This window comes from Leptosomus discolor, chromosome 19 (genome assembly GCF_034619465.1).
Source record: "Leptosomus discolor isolate bLepDis1 chromosome 19, bLepDis1.hap2, whole genome shotgun sequence".
In the NCBI taxonomy this organism is placed as follows: domain Eukaryota; kingdom Metazoa; phylum Chordata; class Aves; order Leptosomiformes; family Leptosomidae; genus Leptosomus; species Leptosomus discolor.
Genome location: NC_141409.1, coordinates 6,367,689 through 6,385,323, shown reverse-complemented (window position 1 = coordinate 6,385,323; position 17,635 = coordinate 6,367,689). Strand labels below are relative to the sequence as shown.

The 17,635-nt window shown below is 43.6% G+C and overlaps 1 protein-coding gene across 1 annotated transcript in view; it reads left to right on the top strand.

Moving 5' to 3' along the window:
• Nucleotides 1-11,577, top strand: part of BRINP1 (BMP/retinoic acid inducible neural specific 1) — a 59,928-nt gene extending 48,351 nt beyond the window's left edge. The window contains exons 6-7 of the mRNA XM_086475697.1: nt 3,703-3,925; nt 10,437-11,577. Of these exons, the coding sequence (XP_086331823.1) occupies nt 3,703-3,925; nt 10,437-11,577 (1,364 nt within the window). The remainder of the gene's footprint in view (nt 1-3,702; nt 3,926-10,436) is intronic.
• The last annotated feature ends 6,058 nt before the right edge of the window (nt 11,578-17,635 follow it).

Genomic DNA, 17,635 nt, shown 5'->3' with positions numbered 1-17,635 from the left:
CTGCTGCATCTCATTCATCACTTTGTTGCATCATGCGTGAACTTCTCCTTTGAGATGAAGGTTGCTGTCACAAAAGACTATAGTATTAGTATTTTGCTTCTTTGTTTTAATAAATATTCCCAATAACTAGAGGATTCTTCATTATGAACGGCAGAAACGAAATCTCTAATGGCATCTGAAGGCTTTTCCAATAAAGTGGGCTGAAAGGCACAGGAGCGCTCTGAAAGCAAATACCGTTTGCACAGGAAGCTGCTGATAGCCTAAAAGATACATGTTCTGTTTCTGATCTGTGTTGGATTCCTATGTCAATTTGAAAAAATCGTGTGGGGCAAATCAAGAGTTGGTGTGATTTGGGATAGCATCTTCAAAGTCAAGGAGGCTGCAGCGAACTGATGCTGCTTTAAATCAGCTCAGAAGCTCTCTTAGTCCTATGCTTCATTGCTCATGCATAAATTGAGAAAAATAACACTGCCTTATTCTTGGCATTTTAGTATGGCTGGCCAAAAAATTCTGCATCAGAACTGTGATTCTGCATTTTAAAACAGCCTTTTGATTAAAAGTCATGGGGTTTTTTTGCAGTACTATTGCTTTCTGATGAAAATGTGTTGGGTTTTTTTAACTGAAAAGACAAGCACTGGAAAAATGAAAATTTCATCTTTGAAAGACATTTGACGTGGCCATTTCACTGTGATGCCACCATTCTTCTCCAGAGGCTGGACTCTGCCTTGTACCACCTGTGGTGATGAGTCATTGCCATGGGAATGCCTGCAGGGACCGGGTGACACAGCAAAAAGAGCGTGTTGTGTTATGGGAGATGTAGTCCTAGCCATCATCAACATCTTCTGTGCAGATAAAGAAAATAAAAACAAATGCAATCAGACTTACTAGTTAATTGGCAATTCCCAGGGTTAAGAATGAACTGTTTGCAGAAAAGTACAAGGTTTAGCACAATGCAGCCAATAGTCTTGGTTGGGGCCTCCAGGGATAAATATAAATAAATAATGAAGAAACTATTCTTTTTAGAAAGTATTTTCCTTTTTCACCCTTTTTTTAAAAAAAAAAAAACAAACAACAACAACCCCATCCAGCTTTTATTTTACCGGATTTCTTCGCTCATTTGTTTTTCCCACAGCGTTGCACTGCAGTATCAAAATGTGCATACCGCACTGAAATTTCTCCCTTACCCGTCTCTATGAAAAATGTAGCGCATTCATCATCAGAGGGAAAAGAGCTTGTTCTTTTGCACAAACAGGCTTTTGAGGAAATTGATTTATAAGGGGCGGGAAGCAAATGCAAGGCTTTTACTGCTGAAAGGTACCAGGAGTAACCAGCATGGTCAACAGAAGCAATTATGCATGATGATAGTTTCAGAGAACCACTGAACAGGAGAGAATCATTTTTGGGGAGGAGAAGGGCACTGAAAGCAGCGTTGCAAATAGAGTGAAAACCTGAGAGATGATTAAAAAAAAAAATACATATCTCAGTTGTCTTTGGGGAAGAAAGGAGGCAAGCCGATGTCCCATGTCTCTTGATAGTGCAATGATAATTATTTTTATAAGGTGCTCAGTTTCACCATGTGACGAGTAGGACATTGGTTCACCATCTATGTAATGATGGTACTGACTAATGCATAGATATTCTTAGGCAGTTAAGCATGAACTGCAAGTTGCTGAATAATAGGAAATCTATTATGCAAATACAGATAAGCTTGGTGTGATAGGTTGTAAATTATCTGGTCTGATTTTCTGCAATAATTCTATGGATTATTTCTTTTTTTGAAAAGATATCAGCCTTTACAAGCTTTCATTTTTTGCCTTTTTTTGGCTATTGTCCTCTTTTCCTTCTGAAAATGGGATAAAGGAATTTTAAAAAAGCAGGATTAGGAAAAGAAGAAAAATAATGTAGATTTTTTCTACATTATTTTGTAGATGGAAACTACAAAATGTAGTTTTGGAAAAGGGAAAGATGGCTGTATTTCTTGTTGGATACACTGTGAGGTTTATGGCAGGGCTGTAGTCTAACCTCCCTTTAGAAGCCAGACTACCACGAGCACTGGATCAGGTCAGCCATGGTTTTGTCTAGTAGAATCTAAAATGAGAGATTCTTCTATGTCACTGGGCAGCATGTTCCAGTTCTGCATTATCTCCACGTGAAGAAGTTTTTCAATAAATCACTTGAATTTCTCAAGCTGAAAACTCTCTATTCCTCCTTGTTATATCACCTGTCTCTAATAAGAAGAGTTTGTCTCCATATTTGTGAGTCCCTTTTAAGCAGTGGTAGGCTGTAATTGATTGCCCCTTGGCATCTGCTTCACCAGATTGAACAAGTGCAGCTCCCCCCACCTGGCCTTGTAGGACTTGTGCTCTGGGCCCTTGACATCTCGGTAGCCCTCAGCTGTGCCCTCCCCAGTTTCTCAGCACCCGTCTTTAGTTGGATGTCCCTAAAGCTGGCAGAGAAATGCAGGTACAGCCTCAGTAGTCCCAAGAAGAGAGGAAGATTAACTTCCCCAGCCTACTGGATTTAGCCCAGTATGCAGTTTCTGTTATTTCCAGTAAGGACATAGTGTAGACCCACCTTCAGCATGGTGCCCACCATATCCCCCGGGACCTTTCTAGCAGCTGTTATTCAACTGGTGGTTTCCAAGCCTGTACTGATGGGGTTGTTCTCTCCTGGTGCAGAACTTTGTTCCTTTCTTTATTGTACTTTATGGGGGTTTTTGTTGGCTCACTCCTCGTGTTTCTCAAGGTCTCACTGTCAAACACAGTTTTCTGGTATCAAAAATTGGGTTATTTTCAAATAAGAAAGTCAGAACCATCTGTTTTTTCCATGTGAGGATGTCCCAGCCTGGTAATCAGAGTCTAAGCAAACTATACTTCTCAGTTAGGAAGAAAGGGGTGATCATAAACAGAAACAGGATCAGATTTTCTGTTTCGTGAAATGTTTTTTTCATTCTTGAACAACATCAAACAGAAATGAAGTCATCACAAAACAACCTTTAACAACATGTTTTTGGATCAATTAGATTTTTTCCTTTGGCTAAAATTGACACATTTTGTTCTAACCTTTGCCCTGAGAACTATTTTATTTTGTTTTCATTGTTACATAAAGCAACTCATTTAACTTCAAAAGAAGTTAAATGAGAAAAAAGAATGAGAATGCTCTTTTTAAAAAATGAGAAAGCAGGACATTTTAACACAAATCAAATTCTTCCTCTGGGGATTTTTTTAAAGCTTTTTTTTTTTTTTGCCTTTTTTTTTTTTTTCTAAATGACACAGCCAAAGTGATTTGACTTCAACAAACAGCAGCATTTTTGGAGCAGCTGAAAAACAATTTGAATGAGAACTTTCTAACTGACAATGATTGCAACTCTCTGCTTTTTGTTCATAACCTCTAGACTATAATCCCATGCTCCAGGGAATTTGCTCTCTTTTTTTTCCTCCACCCTACACACATTAACCATAGTGTTTAACCCTAATACTCTCCAGGTTTTATTACCCATATGGGAGCAGCAACAGCCATGGAATTAGTGGGCTTCCTGAGGCAGAATGACAGACCAGTGAGTTAACGGACATCATCTTCCTTTAGCAGAGCTCTGATGGCCTCAGACATCATTGCTGTTTCTCCATCCTGCTAATGAAAAGCTTTGTAACTTCATTACATTTCAGAAACCTCTGTATTTGTCCACATTCTTGTGTGTTCTAGATGAGTTTAAATCCTTCATGAAAAGGCTACCTAGCAACCACTTCCTGACCATTGGGAGCATCCACCAGCACTGGGGGAATGACTGGGATCTGCAGAACCGCTACAAGCTGCTGCAGAGCTCCCTGGAAGCCCAGCGCCAGAAGATCCAGCGCACTGCCCGCAAACTCTTTGGCCTCAGTGTCCGGTGTCGGCACAATCCTAACCACCAGCTGCCTAGAGAAAGGTACCTTCATCCTTCATTGGGGAGGGGTGTGGTGTGATGGGTGACTGCTGGAACTGCTCCTGGGCTTGGACCTAAACCCAGCTGCCTAAGTGTTTGGATATAGGGTGTGCTAACACGGAGGTTTGGGGGAAAATGGTAAAGTCTGGGAATGGGTTGAAATTTCTGGAGCTGTAAGTAACATTTATCACATACCTAAGCATATCCACATCCCTTCTGTGTGGTCTTACCTACACAGGTGAAGGGCGCACACTTATTCCGTGGTGTTCTGCGAGAATATTACAGGGCTGACATCAGAGAGCCAAGGAGTCTAAGCTGCTGTGTAAGAGGTTTTGCCTCATGTACCACAGCCAAGTTTTAAGCCTCCATTTGCTGTTGAAGTGGACATATGGAGCACGAGATGCTTCAGCTCAATTTTGAGTTGCTCCTCAAAGATTATAGCCAGAGTGAGACAGAAGCTTTAGTTTCACTTGGAATAGGTCACATATCTTCTGCAAAATATAGAGTGAACCTGCAAACCTGCAGTGACCAGAAGCTTAACAATGATATTACAGATAGAAAGAGGAGATTTTCCATCACAGCTGCAGCAGCTATTGATATCCAATAGCCACCTCCCACTACCTCCTTTCAGTTCTGACCTATGGCTGAGTGTAACTTTGCTTCCAATCATTTTTGGAGACTTGCATCTGTGAACTTTCATAAACATCTCTTGCTGTTTCTTTCTACATTGTCTGGAGTGAAGTAACACTGAAAGGTTTGGAAAAAATGAGTCCAAGTGCCTTTTTTTCCATGCTTCTCTTGGAAGAGTCAGGCCAAATTACATTTGTAGAGGAATTGTTCTTTCACCTCTGTCACTACCTAATGGACATCACCTTCCTTTAGCAGAGCTCTGATGGCCTCAGACATCATTGCTGTTTCTCCATCCTGCGAATGAAGAGCTTTGTAACTTCATTACATTTCAGTCTCAAGAGAAAATTAACTGATTGACTGCTGTCTCCTGTTATCATCCAGCCCCCTGGCTGCTAAACACACAGTTTTCTTTTCATCACTGTGCAGCCCAGGACAGTCTTCCAGGGCTTAACATCTCTTTAATTACCAAGAAACGTCATGTTTCTGGACAAAGACTTGATGGACTTACTAGGGATGAGGAGAAATATTATTAAGTTTAAAAGATTATGAAAAAATGTCTTTGGAGAACTTCCTAAGATTGGCCCGTTCCTGCCAATTGACTGAGCTGCTATAAACAAGCCAACTGGTGGAGGAGTCACGGGCACGTCCAGGTGTTATTTTGAATTGTGCCACAACAACAAAGTGAAGCAACAATGAGCAAATATCCAGCCAACTATGTTGCTGCAAAGCATTCAGATAAATATGTCTTTAACATTTCTCTTCTATTTTAAAAAGTCAGCCATGCAGAAAGGGAGCCTCCAACTAATACTATAAAATCTGGGGGAAGGAGGACGAAACAGATGATGGCAGGTGCGCTTTTAACTGACTGATGTGCCTGATTTGTTTAAGTCAACACTACCAGGCATATTATCATTTCTTTTCTTATTTGTCATTCTGCATTTGTAGCTAGTCAGGGGAGGGGCTCAGGAGACAGATGTGTAGCAGAAGAGGTATGCATTTCATCGTTCTTTTCATAGGGCTTGGAAATACTCTATCTAATTTTCTAATTGTTACTGTACAGAACGACAGATGCTTATCAAGCATGCCAGTGGCTTTGAAAGGATGGAAAGGTTCTATTAAGAGCAAGCCTCTCTCTCTTTGATACACATAATAGTAAGCCTACTTTATATATTCAGAAGCAGTGTAACAAAGAAATAGTATTACTGTTGATATTCCTCAGGGAATGGAAGAGGTGGAGTTTCCAAAAGAAAGACAGAGTAGGGATTTTGGCATTGAGGCTGATTCTCCATGACCTTTTGCAATAGCTGAGAAGGAAACAAAAATATATATATTTGCCCTGCAGTGCTTTTCCTTAAAAAACACCTCTTTGTATGCAAGTTTGCTGATTTTAAAAAAGAAACCACTCCTCAGTTGTGTTAGCTTCCATGTTGAATGAGTGCCTATAGTTGCCTTTTAAAACTCTGGATGTAAAATATAAATAACATCCAAAGGAGGCAGGGGCTGATAGAAGTTCTGGGCTCCAGCCAAATTGTCATTAGTTAAGAATACTTCTCACAGCTGCTGAGAATAAAAGCAGCATTTTTTACTTGACTGTTCCATACAGAAAGCCCAAAAGTACCTCCACAGCAGCTAGTGCTGGTTGGACAGTGAGAGGTGAGTTTGCAAATGAAAACTTGTTTAAATTCCTACCTTTCTTCTTGCAATTAAAAAGAAAAGAATCTATCCTGCGGGATCATGGTTTTGATTTATTTGTGTGTGTGTGGGTGGGTTTTTTGTTTGGTTTGCTTGTTTTTTTTGTTTTGTTTTGGTATGGTTTGGTTTTCTAATCAGCTCAGACACCACCTATAACAAAGCTGCTGACAGCCATCAGCCTTTTCCCCTTCCCAGGCCTGATTAATCCTAAAAGATGACAAGTTAGGGGGAAAGAAAATTATTCATCAGCTTTCTGTATAACCTGACCTCTGCTTCTGATCTGAAAGCCCAACACTGTCCTGCAAAACAATCTTTTTGTCACAAGAGATTTTAAATGGTGAAACAGCTCTGCATGATTACCTGGCTCCCAGTTCCCAGCATTGCCAGGGGACTGCATGTCTCCAGCGAGAAACAGCAAGAAAACACGGCAAAATCACTCACAGCTTTGCCTGGATGTAATTTTTTTTCATTTTAGATTTGGAATGTAGGATATCGAAGTTGAATGTAAAATTGCTTGGCAGTGACCTTTGAAGACATAGTTTTCCTTTCTTTAACTTCATGTGCTCTAGTTCTTTATACTTAGAACAGGCAGAAGTAGCAAACATTAAGCAATGTAACTTTTGCAATGAAATTAAGGCGGAAGATAAACTGATGACTCCTTGATGAAAGAGAAAATAATTAAAATGAAGGCCAATGGCTACTCTGCTACTGGCTTTCAGCTTTTAAACAGCAGCTCTTTTCAGCTTCCGTGTTGCCCTGACATCTCTTGGTTGTGTTCACATGAGTCTGAGCAATCACGGGGGTGTGTTTTAAGAAGTTACCTCCTGTCAGCTGAAGGGCTGTGACTAGCCCTGCAGTATATTCTTATCCTGTCCCAGTTGCAAGACAAAATGGGGTAATTTACACCACTTTTCCTCTCTCTCACTCTATCACATTTCCCATTGTCATGTTTGTAGCCGATGCCCAGCTCTGCCCTGGATTCTGCATTTTCATTTAATTACATCCTTTATTGCTGCCATCAGCAGATGGTGGGTAGCCACCTTTTTTTTTTTTTTTTTTTGCCCTACTTGTGTCTTTGCTGAATGCTAAGACATGTACACGCACTCTCAAGAAAAACCCAACCACCTCTTTCTCCTGATCTCCTCCTGTCCTTCCTCTACAAAGTTGATCTGGGGAACAGGAAAATTTCTAGTTTTGATTGCAAGATATCAGATGAGACTCCTTTCTCGTTTTGCTCTGTGAGACTGTTAGTATAAGAGAAGGACAGAAAGATAGTATTTTTTTCCTCTAAGACAGAGCCCACTTAAGACAGACAGCACATGGTCATCTGACTCTTTTAATTTTTATCGCGTTCCCTGCTGTATAGCATGGCACTGCTTATTAATATATAAAACCTGTGTAAAGCAAGAAACCAGCACTGCACAGATACACTGGGAATCCTGTGCACAAGCAAGTGCGTGAAGAAATCGGGACAGTTGTGTTCACTTGCACAGAGTTGGAACTGAGATCTATGCATGGTAGTTGCTCTGCATGTGTTTGGCTATGGTTTGCATGTGCAGCTGTACGAGGCTATTGGCAGCTGTATGAAAGCGGTGGCAGTGTGTGCTCACAGGCACACCTCTGACAGTGCCAAATACCTCATCAGACCCACCTGAGAAACCACCTTTAACCCTACGAGCAACCATTGCTACCTTATCTGGAAGCCCAGTCCCAAAAAGCAACAAATGTGAACATGGAGAGAGCTGTGGAAATCAGGGAAATACTGTGCTCACCTCATGGACAGGGGTAGGGATGCTGAGAGGGTGCCTGATGGAGCTGGACATTTACCATCTGTCTGCCACCAATCTCCTGCCTCAGCTCTTCTTTTTCTTTGTGCCGCTGGGCTTCTCCTTGTCTTGATAGAAATTACAGTGGGTTTGGGAGCTAGGGACAAAGCTTGGGGCTGCAGGAGGAATTCCTTTCAAAGCAGCCTCTGATTTTCATCATTGTCATCAACCCCTATCATGGGAAGAGGCAGCATGCAGGAACTGGGTGCTTCCCTTCACCAATTCCCCCAACCCAGTGAACCCAGGCAGCCAGTGTGCATATATTGGAGGGTTGCTTTGCTTTTAGTTCATCCTCCACTTGCTCATTATCCCTCAGCTTCATGCTTAGGTTAGTGCTTAGAAGCAAAGAAAGAAGCTTTCAAGGAGGTGCATGAAGGAATCAAGGTGGGTTTGCAGCACCTTAGGGAGATTGAAACTTGGAATCTAGGTGCCTTGCCAAATTCAAGTACATTTGGCTGGCTTTCCAAACAGGAACTGCAAGGCTTCAGGTGGGGTAAAAAATACTTGTATTGCTGAAAAAGTGAGGCAAAATTCACCTGTGAGCAGAAGGCAGACTCAGCCCCCAGGGGATGGTTTTGAGAATGCTTGTTGCTGTCAGCAACGTGTTTTTCAGTCACACTGTGCTGAGCTGTCCCCTCCTCTCTGAAGCAGAGCTGTCCTAGAAACCAGGAACCCTGTGCACTTTTTCTAGGGACCAGGGCTGTCACGATCTCCCTCTACAGCAGATATTTATAGAGGTCACTGCCTTGCTCCCAAGCTCCCCAGCCAACCCTGTCTTTTCCACTAGCAGGACAACTCCCGTTAGTTTTGAGTAGGGGAGAGACACCCTGACAGCCCTGTGCCACAGAAGGAATGTGAAAATTATCTCTTCCCACATCAAAGGCTTCAGAATTTTCCTGCTAACACACTTCCTTTTCCCTCACTGTCTCATTTTTCTTCCTTTTGCTGTTCCTGCTTCTTTTCATTCCTGCCTGTCCTCTGTCTTTCAGTTGTTGCTGTTGTTTCAGTTTTTCCTCTTTCTCCATCCTTATTCCTCCTGCCCACTGCATTTGTCTCTCATTTTTCCTTTTACCTGTATATATTCCCCTTCTTTCTTCCCCCACCCTTTCTGCTTCTGCTCCTGATTATTTCTTTCCTTCCAGCACTTTCCTCTATTTCATACTCTTGTCCCTCCACTCTCTCTTCCCCCTAATCATCTTGCTGTTCTTTGCTGCTGTATCATTTAATGCCTTCTTTGATACAGCCTACAGCTTAATGATTATTCAGAGGTCAGGCGATGCAGGTGCCATGAATTTCACTAATCCAGCTGTGAGAGCCTCTGTCCATAATCACTCCTCCCATTCTACAGGGACTGAATCCTAATTTGTCATTAGCCAGTCCTCTCACTGCAGTGCTACCAAGAACTTTTTGCCCAGAGGAGACAATGAAGTATTCATTAGCTGAGGGGAAGGCGGAGGGGAGGGAGCAGGCGGCTGAACAAGGCGTTCTGCTGAAGGCTGCTGAGAAAGGAGTCGCTGTGCTGAGATTTCCCGGGACGGTGGGAAGAAGGGAAAGGGGGGCAGCAAGGCGACATAGCAAGTGGGTTATACAAAAAGCAAATGTGGGTTACAGTGTCATTCATTAGGAGTTGTTCCAGGGCTGCAGGACGTGGAGGTGAGGGTGCTGATACAGCAATTATGGGAGTGGTGGGGCCTGGGAATGGGCAAGTGTGGCTACTTGTTAAGGGGAGATGCTCTAAGAGGAGATTAATTGCCAGCAGATTGTTTTTAAGGAGAAACTGTTCTGTCAGCTTTTTCTCCATCCACCCTGGCTTCCACCCTCTTTTCTGCTGTTACTGAGCTCTGCACCATAAGCAGACCTTACTGTTGGCTTTGCCTTATCCCATTACAGGTCTCTTTTCGGTGAATGGGGGGAATTGCCAATGATATGGAGAGGAGTTTCCTCCTACTAGGCTAGGAGTTACGCTGACCTGCAATGTCTGATAGCACCTCAGCCTCTGGCATGGCTTTATCAGCTCCATTCCCATGGTTGAACTTTGTCACTGTGGCACTGATAGGATCTGTGGCAGGAGACTGTGCCAGTCTCAGCTCCTAGAGCAGTGTGAAGAGAGAGACTTCAGATGATCAATTCTAACTTCTAGCTATTTCTTAGAGGGCTTTTGCTTTCCATCGAAGGAGTAAACAGCAGATGAAAGATATAGTGTAGAAACAGGCTGGAATAGCTTGCACATGCCGCAGCAGGGCATCAGTGTTCTGAGTGCTCTGCCTCAAATATATCCCTGAAAACACTGTGGCTCTAGTAAGACACCAACACCAAAGAGACTGTGAGGCTCTACAATGCTAATGCTTTCTTCTTCCTGCCTGCAGGACGATACAGGAATGGCTTACCCGGGTCCAGTCCCTGCTCTACTGCAATGAGAATGGGTTCTGGGGGACCTTTCTGGAAAGCCAGCGGAGCTGCGTTTGCCATGGCGGCACCAGCCTGTGCCAGCGCCCCATCCCCTGCATCATTGGGGGCAACAACAGCTGTGCCATGTGCAGCCTTGCCAACATCTCTCTCTGCGGCTCATGCAACAAGGGCTATAAGCTTTACCGAGGTCGCTGCGAGCCTCAGAACGTAGACTCGGAGCGGAGCGAGCAGTTCATCAGCTTTGAGACGGACTTGGACTTCCAAGACCTAGAGCTGAAGTACCTGCTGCAGAAAATGGACTCTCGCCTGTATGTGCACACCACTTTCATCAGCAACGAGATCCGCCTGGACACCTTCTTCGACCCCAGGTGGCGTAAACGCATGTCCCTCACCTTGAAGAGCAACAAGAACCGGATGGACTTCATCCACATGGTGATCGGGATCTCCATGCGCATCTGCCAGATGCGCAACAGCAGCCTGGACCCCATGTTCTTTGTCTACGTCAACCCGTTCAGTGGTAGTCACTCCGAGGGCTGGAACATGCCCTTTGGGGAGTATGGCTACCCACGCTGGGAGAAAATCCGCCTCCAAAACAGCCAGTGCTACAACTGGACCCTGCTACTGGGCAACCGGTGGAAAACCTTTTTTGAGACCGTCCACATCTACCTACGCAGCCGGACTCGGCTGCCCTCCCTACTGCGAAATGAGACTGGCCAAGGGCCCGTGGACCTTTCTGACCCCACCAAGCGTCAGTTCTACATCAAGATCTCGGATGTGCAGGTGTATGGCTACAGCCTGCGTTTTAACGCTGACCTACTGCGCAGTGCTGTGCAGCAGGTCAACCAGTCGTACACACAAGGTGGGCAGTTCTATTCTTCGTCCTCCGTCATGCTCTTGCTGCTGGATATTCGGGACCGAATCAATAGACTGGCGCCTCCCGTGGCCCCGGGGAAGCCCCAGCTGGATCTGTTCTCTTGTATGCTCAAGCACCGCCTGAAACTCACCAACAGCGAGATCATCCGTGTGAACCATGCTCTAGACCTGTACAACACAGAGATCCTCAAACAGTCGGACCAGATGACAGCCAAACTCTGCTAACCCGGACTTTTTGATGGACATGTTGGTGATTGATCCTTTTGCTGTAAAAAAATAAAAGAGAAAAAAAAAAAAAGAGAAAAAAAAAAGTAAAAAGGAAGAAAGAAAAGTGGGGGGAAAGTAAAGAAAGGGGGGAAAACCAAGATTTGTAAAATGTAATTAATATACGAAAGAGGAAAAAAAAGAGGAAATTCTTCATTTGTTGAAAACTAAACCCGTTCTAGCAGCTGTGTAAAACTGTCAGGCATGTTTGTTATTTCTATAATCCGTCATAAAAGGGTAACACCTTACTCTCTCTTGACCTTGGGGGTGTTGCTTGCTAGTCCTTAGGGGCAGCAGAGTAAATAAAGGGAGGAGCAGAGAGAGGGGCAAACTTCTGTAATGAACTGTAAAGTTTTCTGCTATGCAGGTGCCAAGACAAAGAGACAAACAAAAAAAATCAAAGTGAACAAACAAATGAGAGTTATATGTAAATGTAAGAGAACTGCCATTATTCCTATAGTGGGAGTAAATGGTTAAAGATAAAAGATATTTCTTCTGTTGAGATTTATGCCAGCTTTATGTTGAGTTATTCACGCAGCCTGTGCTGAGCTTTGCTGAAGGACAGAAGGTGATGGCAGTCCTTTGAGAGTAAAACTAATGCCTCGTTGGTGAGAAGGCACATAAGAGGTGGAGGGTGGGTGCAGGTCTCGGGTGTCTTCACTTTGGAATTTCCATCTTGGAAGACTTTTCACCAGAGTTAGAGTCTCAGCATTTGCTGAAGAATGGACGTGTCAGGTCCCTTTGGCTACTTTGCTGAACTGGAGTTCATGCCCTGCATCAGACTGCTGTTGCCTTCAGTGATGTCAGAGCTTAACCCCTTGAGGATCAGCACCTGTAAATCTTCAGAGTCGCTCATCTTTAAGGTACTTCAACAGAGTCCCTAAACCAGAGAAAGCCAAAATCACATGCCACTTTGATAAACCTAGACTTAAAGGCAAACCTGAGTTTGGCTTTTTGCCTCAGGTTTTGGGTTTTCCAATAACACTGGGAAACCCTGATCACCACCAAAACCAAAGCACAATGCAAGAAAACACACTTCCAAGGAAACCTGGAGACACTGAAGGGTATACACGTCACTTTTGTTCTTTGGGGTGGGAAAAATCCCTTTTACTTTCTTATGTTTCCATGGCTGTAAAATAATATCCTTGTTTCACTTACACTTCCCTTGTCCACAAAAAAAAATACAGAAAACAGATGAGAAAATTTTATTAAAGTATCTGCAAAAGTAGTAAAAGTGGAGGGGTGGAAGAGAAAAGCACAATAACCAAATCTACCCTGAATTTGCAAGGATAAAGCCAAATTAAAAAAGGTTGAGTTGTCAAAAAAAATAACTGAACTAACTAAAAGGTGGGCAAAATTTTGTGGAGTGTGTGTTCACATATGTTTGGATTTTAAAAAATATGTATATTGAATGGATTGTATGAATGTAGGATCATCTGAGCTGGGTGATGAAGCCTGAACACAGTGGGAGGTGAGTAGTGGGGTGTTTCTCTTAATCTCACTGGGTTTTAGTTAAAGTTGATTGTGAGACGTGCTAGTGAGAGACTAGAATTTTTGCCCTCCTAGAAGGGAGAAATAAATCTCTGATCCTGCTGGCTTCTAGAGCTCGAGGAGACCCCTGGGGAAAAACAGGCCTGAGCAAGAGGGACAGTCCTGATCCAAAGTCCAAGATTCAGATCTGACTCGAGATTTAACGTGTTGATTCAATCAAGTTCAAAGTAGTCTTGTAGAAAGGTTGACCTTATTTGGAGACCTTGGCTCAGATTCTGAGAATAACGTCAGTTCTTCCTGAAAGAGCTAAATGCATTGTGGTGTTATTTGTGTGACACCAGGGACTTAGACAATTAAGTTTGGCTTCAGGTTTAGTTTAATTTGTGTGGGTTTGGTAGATGCTCATCCAAATGGAGAAGGAATTAGATACCTTAAGGAAACTATACATTCACTGAACTCTCCTGCAGACCCAGCAGTTGAGGGCATAAGAGAAACAGTCTGGGCAGTTAGCGAGAGAACAAGAAGGGGTCCTAGTCACAAAAGCTCACATCAGTCCCTGTCTTTCTACCAAAAGGTGGCGAAGTGCACGCATCTGAAGAAGGGCTGGGTGAATTAAACAACAGTTGTTTCTAGGGATGTCCATCGATTTCCGTTGGTAGTGCCTTTGTGTTTTCCCTCACTTGCATTGAGATCTCTTTCTATCTCTACTGGTCAGTCCATGCAAGAGGTTGCAAGGTTGCCTGCTTTTCCCAGTTTGTTCATTCATTTGTTTTTCATTTGATTGGTCTTTGCTTTGTGTAGTAGAGGATCATGCTTATAGACCCCACCATTCAAAGAGGTTTCTTTATAGTTGTGACATTCCTGCATCAGCTTGCTGTTAAGAGAAAATTCACCAGCAATAGTATGCATGGAAGTTAGTTTTAAGCAAATAGTAGAGAGTATTCGTGGGAAATGAATGTCAAATTTGTAATTATGAGTGGAAATAATGTTCCTGACAGTTACATCCATCCAAGCAGGGAATAGAAATGTACTGTTTAATTTACATGTATGACCCAAAGAGCTGACACTGAAAAGAACTATAGTTATTGCTCTAAAAATACTGAATACTGCTTATGAGCAACCTATAGCCCGAGATGCAGCCTGCATTCAATGATGGGATTTGTTCATGGCTGAGAATAGTGAATGTGCTAACGCAAAGTGAAATTAATTCGATAAATTTCTTTCCTATGAGATGAGTATCCAGCTCAAGTGACTAGAAGCCAAGGAAGTTGCAAGTAAATCTCAGATCTTGTGGGTACCTAGCGACACATTAGCTAAATCTTGCCCCATATTTGTGGGACTGTTAGGGATCAGATTGGTTGCTCCCGTGTATCTTTAATAATGCCTTGGGATGCTCAGCCCCCAGTGTTACTGGGCTTCAGCAAGGGGGGCAACACTGCAAACCTTAAGCAAGACATTGGGCGCCAGCAGAACATCAAATGGCTGCTGTCCAGTTCAGCCCCAAGCAATGGCAGACAGCCGTGGAGTCAGAGAGGCACTGTCCAACATGAGCTGGCGTTTCCACCACGGCTGGTAGCAGTGAAGCTGGAGCATAGCAAACCAGTGTGGGGAGGCGGAAGGAAGTTTGGCATCGATATGCCGTCAGCGTACAGAACTTACCTAGGGATACCTGACGGTGCAGCATGGCAGCAGGGTATGATGGCACATCAACACAACAATCTGGAGCTGTGTTGCAACATGGAATGAAGCCAAAATACCAAGAATTCATTCCTTTGTCCTTCAGGGTAGGGGAAAATGAAGCTATCTGGCAGCTCAGACACCGTTTGGGCCTCAAAGTTTATGTCAGAAAAAGGAAAACCAAAACCAAACAACCCAATCCAATGTGGCCTGGGCCATGCTACACTCTGCTTTTGATGCTAGACAAGAAATGTCTACTGCAAACAGGACACATGCTCTGGTGCCACTGCTCAGTCCCATCAGCCCTTCCCCAGGTAAGAGGACAGCCTGTGACAGCCAGATCCAGAGCCATATCTCACAAGTGTGCTTTAGGGTATTTGTTCTGCAGGCAACAGGAGATCTGGAGGCATCTGGCATACTTCTGTCTTGATAAGAGAAAGTAGTTCAGATCCCTCTGCAGAGGCCACACCAGTGCTACAGTGGTGTTAATGGGCTTCTGAGGAAATTATGTGCAAATCCTCCACTTGGTCAGAAAGAGATGTTTTTACAAGACAATTACTAGAATGGACGGTAATTAATAGAGGAGAATTAGGTGAGGCCCAGAGAGTCCTTTCACCACTAAAACTAGATTCACTAAACTGCACGATCAGTAGGTATTGTTATAGAGTTTAATGACAAAAGGGACATTTGAAATGTGAGTAACCATTCTCTGACTGTACAAGAATGAAACTCAGCTTCCTTCCCCTGTATAAGGAGTTAGGGAGCAATCCATGAGGTTGTCCAGCTCAGCTAATACAGAGGTGGTCCTACCAAATCATGGCAGATACTTGTCCTTTGCTGCAATTAAATTAGAGACTGCATGAAAGCTGGATCTTCCAAATAATCCAGAGGAAAAAAACCAAAAGCCAGCTGTCAGGTGTCCCAAGGGCAAAGCATGGCAAAAAGCAGCAGGTAGAACAGACTCTACCTGCTTCTTCCCTTCAAAAGCAGAAGATTTCTGGGGTCAGTTGCTTCAAGTCCCATGACAGAATATACTGGGAGCTCACTAAGAAATGTGCTTTTTTTAAGTTATTCAAATTTAGACTTACCAGCCAATGTGGCAGAAAGCAACGGACGTCAGCAAGTCTTATTAACATGCTGATGCTACAGCTTCAGAAGTGTGCAGAATGCCCATTTGGATCAGGGCTAAGAGCACAGCATGGGGTTGCCATGGAAACATGGGGAGGCCATTAATTAGCTATCACATGAAATCATCAGGAAGAATCTGGACCTCAGTAGCTTTGCCCTCCTCAGAGGCAAAGGGCATAGCCCCAGTGACCCCTCCACAGCTCCAAGAACAACCACATCCTGGAGCAGAAATGTCCACTTGGAGGCGTGAGAAGTGGGTGGACAAGTAAGGAGGAGAGGGTGACAAGGGCAGAAGGCATGGAGGTAAATAAAGAATGGAGACAATTTCCCCTCTTATTTCCCCCTCCCCAGGCTGCCTGTTTGGTCTTGCGTGAGTAACACAAGAGATCTGCTGCTCTTTGAGCCAACGGGACTTATGCCAGTGACCTCAAAGAAATCAAGACTGGCCACACCACCCTGGCGAACTCAATTAATGGAGCTAGCATCTTCTTGGGTGGGCTGCACCTGGGATGAGTGAATGCTAGTGCTCCCTGGTGCCATCCTGCTCCCCAGAGCCCTCTCTGGCCGTGCTAAGCCAGGAATCCCTTTCCCCAAAGGGAAACATGGGCACGTAAGAGAGGTTTATTGGCCACTTGCCCAGCCTCCCTTCGGAGCCAGAATCTTGTAAGCAAGCTGTGATGGACTTCAGCTGCCATGTACAGGATGTTCTTTTTAGCTTTGTAGCCCACTTGCTAAAACACCACTCAGGAGGACATTTGGCAGATGGCATCTCCTTCACCAGGGAGCAGCAAGATCCCCAGCCTGGCTGCTCAGCTCCCAGTGCTGAAGGAGAAATGCTGAGTGGCAATCCAAACTGTGTGCTCCTTCCTGTCTCCAGCTGAAGCACTTTCTTTGATGAATCCACCCTGGTCCTTGTTGAAAGGATAAAATGGCACAAGGGTTAGATGTTGTGGTTTCTTGTCTGAAAGCAGAGACAGAGGAGGGTGGTCGGTGGTGTGTGTTAGTGTGTGTTAGTGGAGAGGCAGAATGGAGACAGATGAGATAAGGCATAAGGAGGTCACGAGGGAGGTATTTCCATGTTCTTTCGACCCTGGAAAGTTTGAAATGATACATCAGACCTGCTGGACCCAGTCAAATTATAGATCTTCTTTTCCACGATACTTTTTCTAATCCACATATAAATTAACACCCCCTCACATTTTCTTTGCGACTTCTTCCAGTAATCCTTTTTTCCGTACTCTAAAACTGCCTTCTCTTAATGTCATCAGGATTATTACTCTTCTGTAAATTAAATAAATATGGAAAACAGTGAGGACTAAAAAGCTATATAAAAACCTTGTTGGAAATTTCCGTCCTTCCTCCTGAATTTTCAACTGGCAAAAGATGGGTGCTTTGTACAAATACATTGTTCAACCAAAAATGACTTTCCTTTTGTTTAACAAAAAAAATCCAAAACCAAATGGTACCAATCTATGCCCCTTGGATACACAAAAAAAACCTTCTCACATGCAAGACTGTATGAATCCTGATAAGGAACAGGCGAGCACTGGTACTGCCCAAACTACCAACTCTGTGGCCTGTCAGATAAATTCCAACAAGTGTATCAGCAGACGCTGTGGTGAGGGTGGGTCTGACAAGAGGAGTATCTTTCCAGTCTGAGCTGGATTAAGTTTAGCAGGACACATAAGATGGGATGTAATTAGCTAAACATCTTAATGAGTTT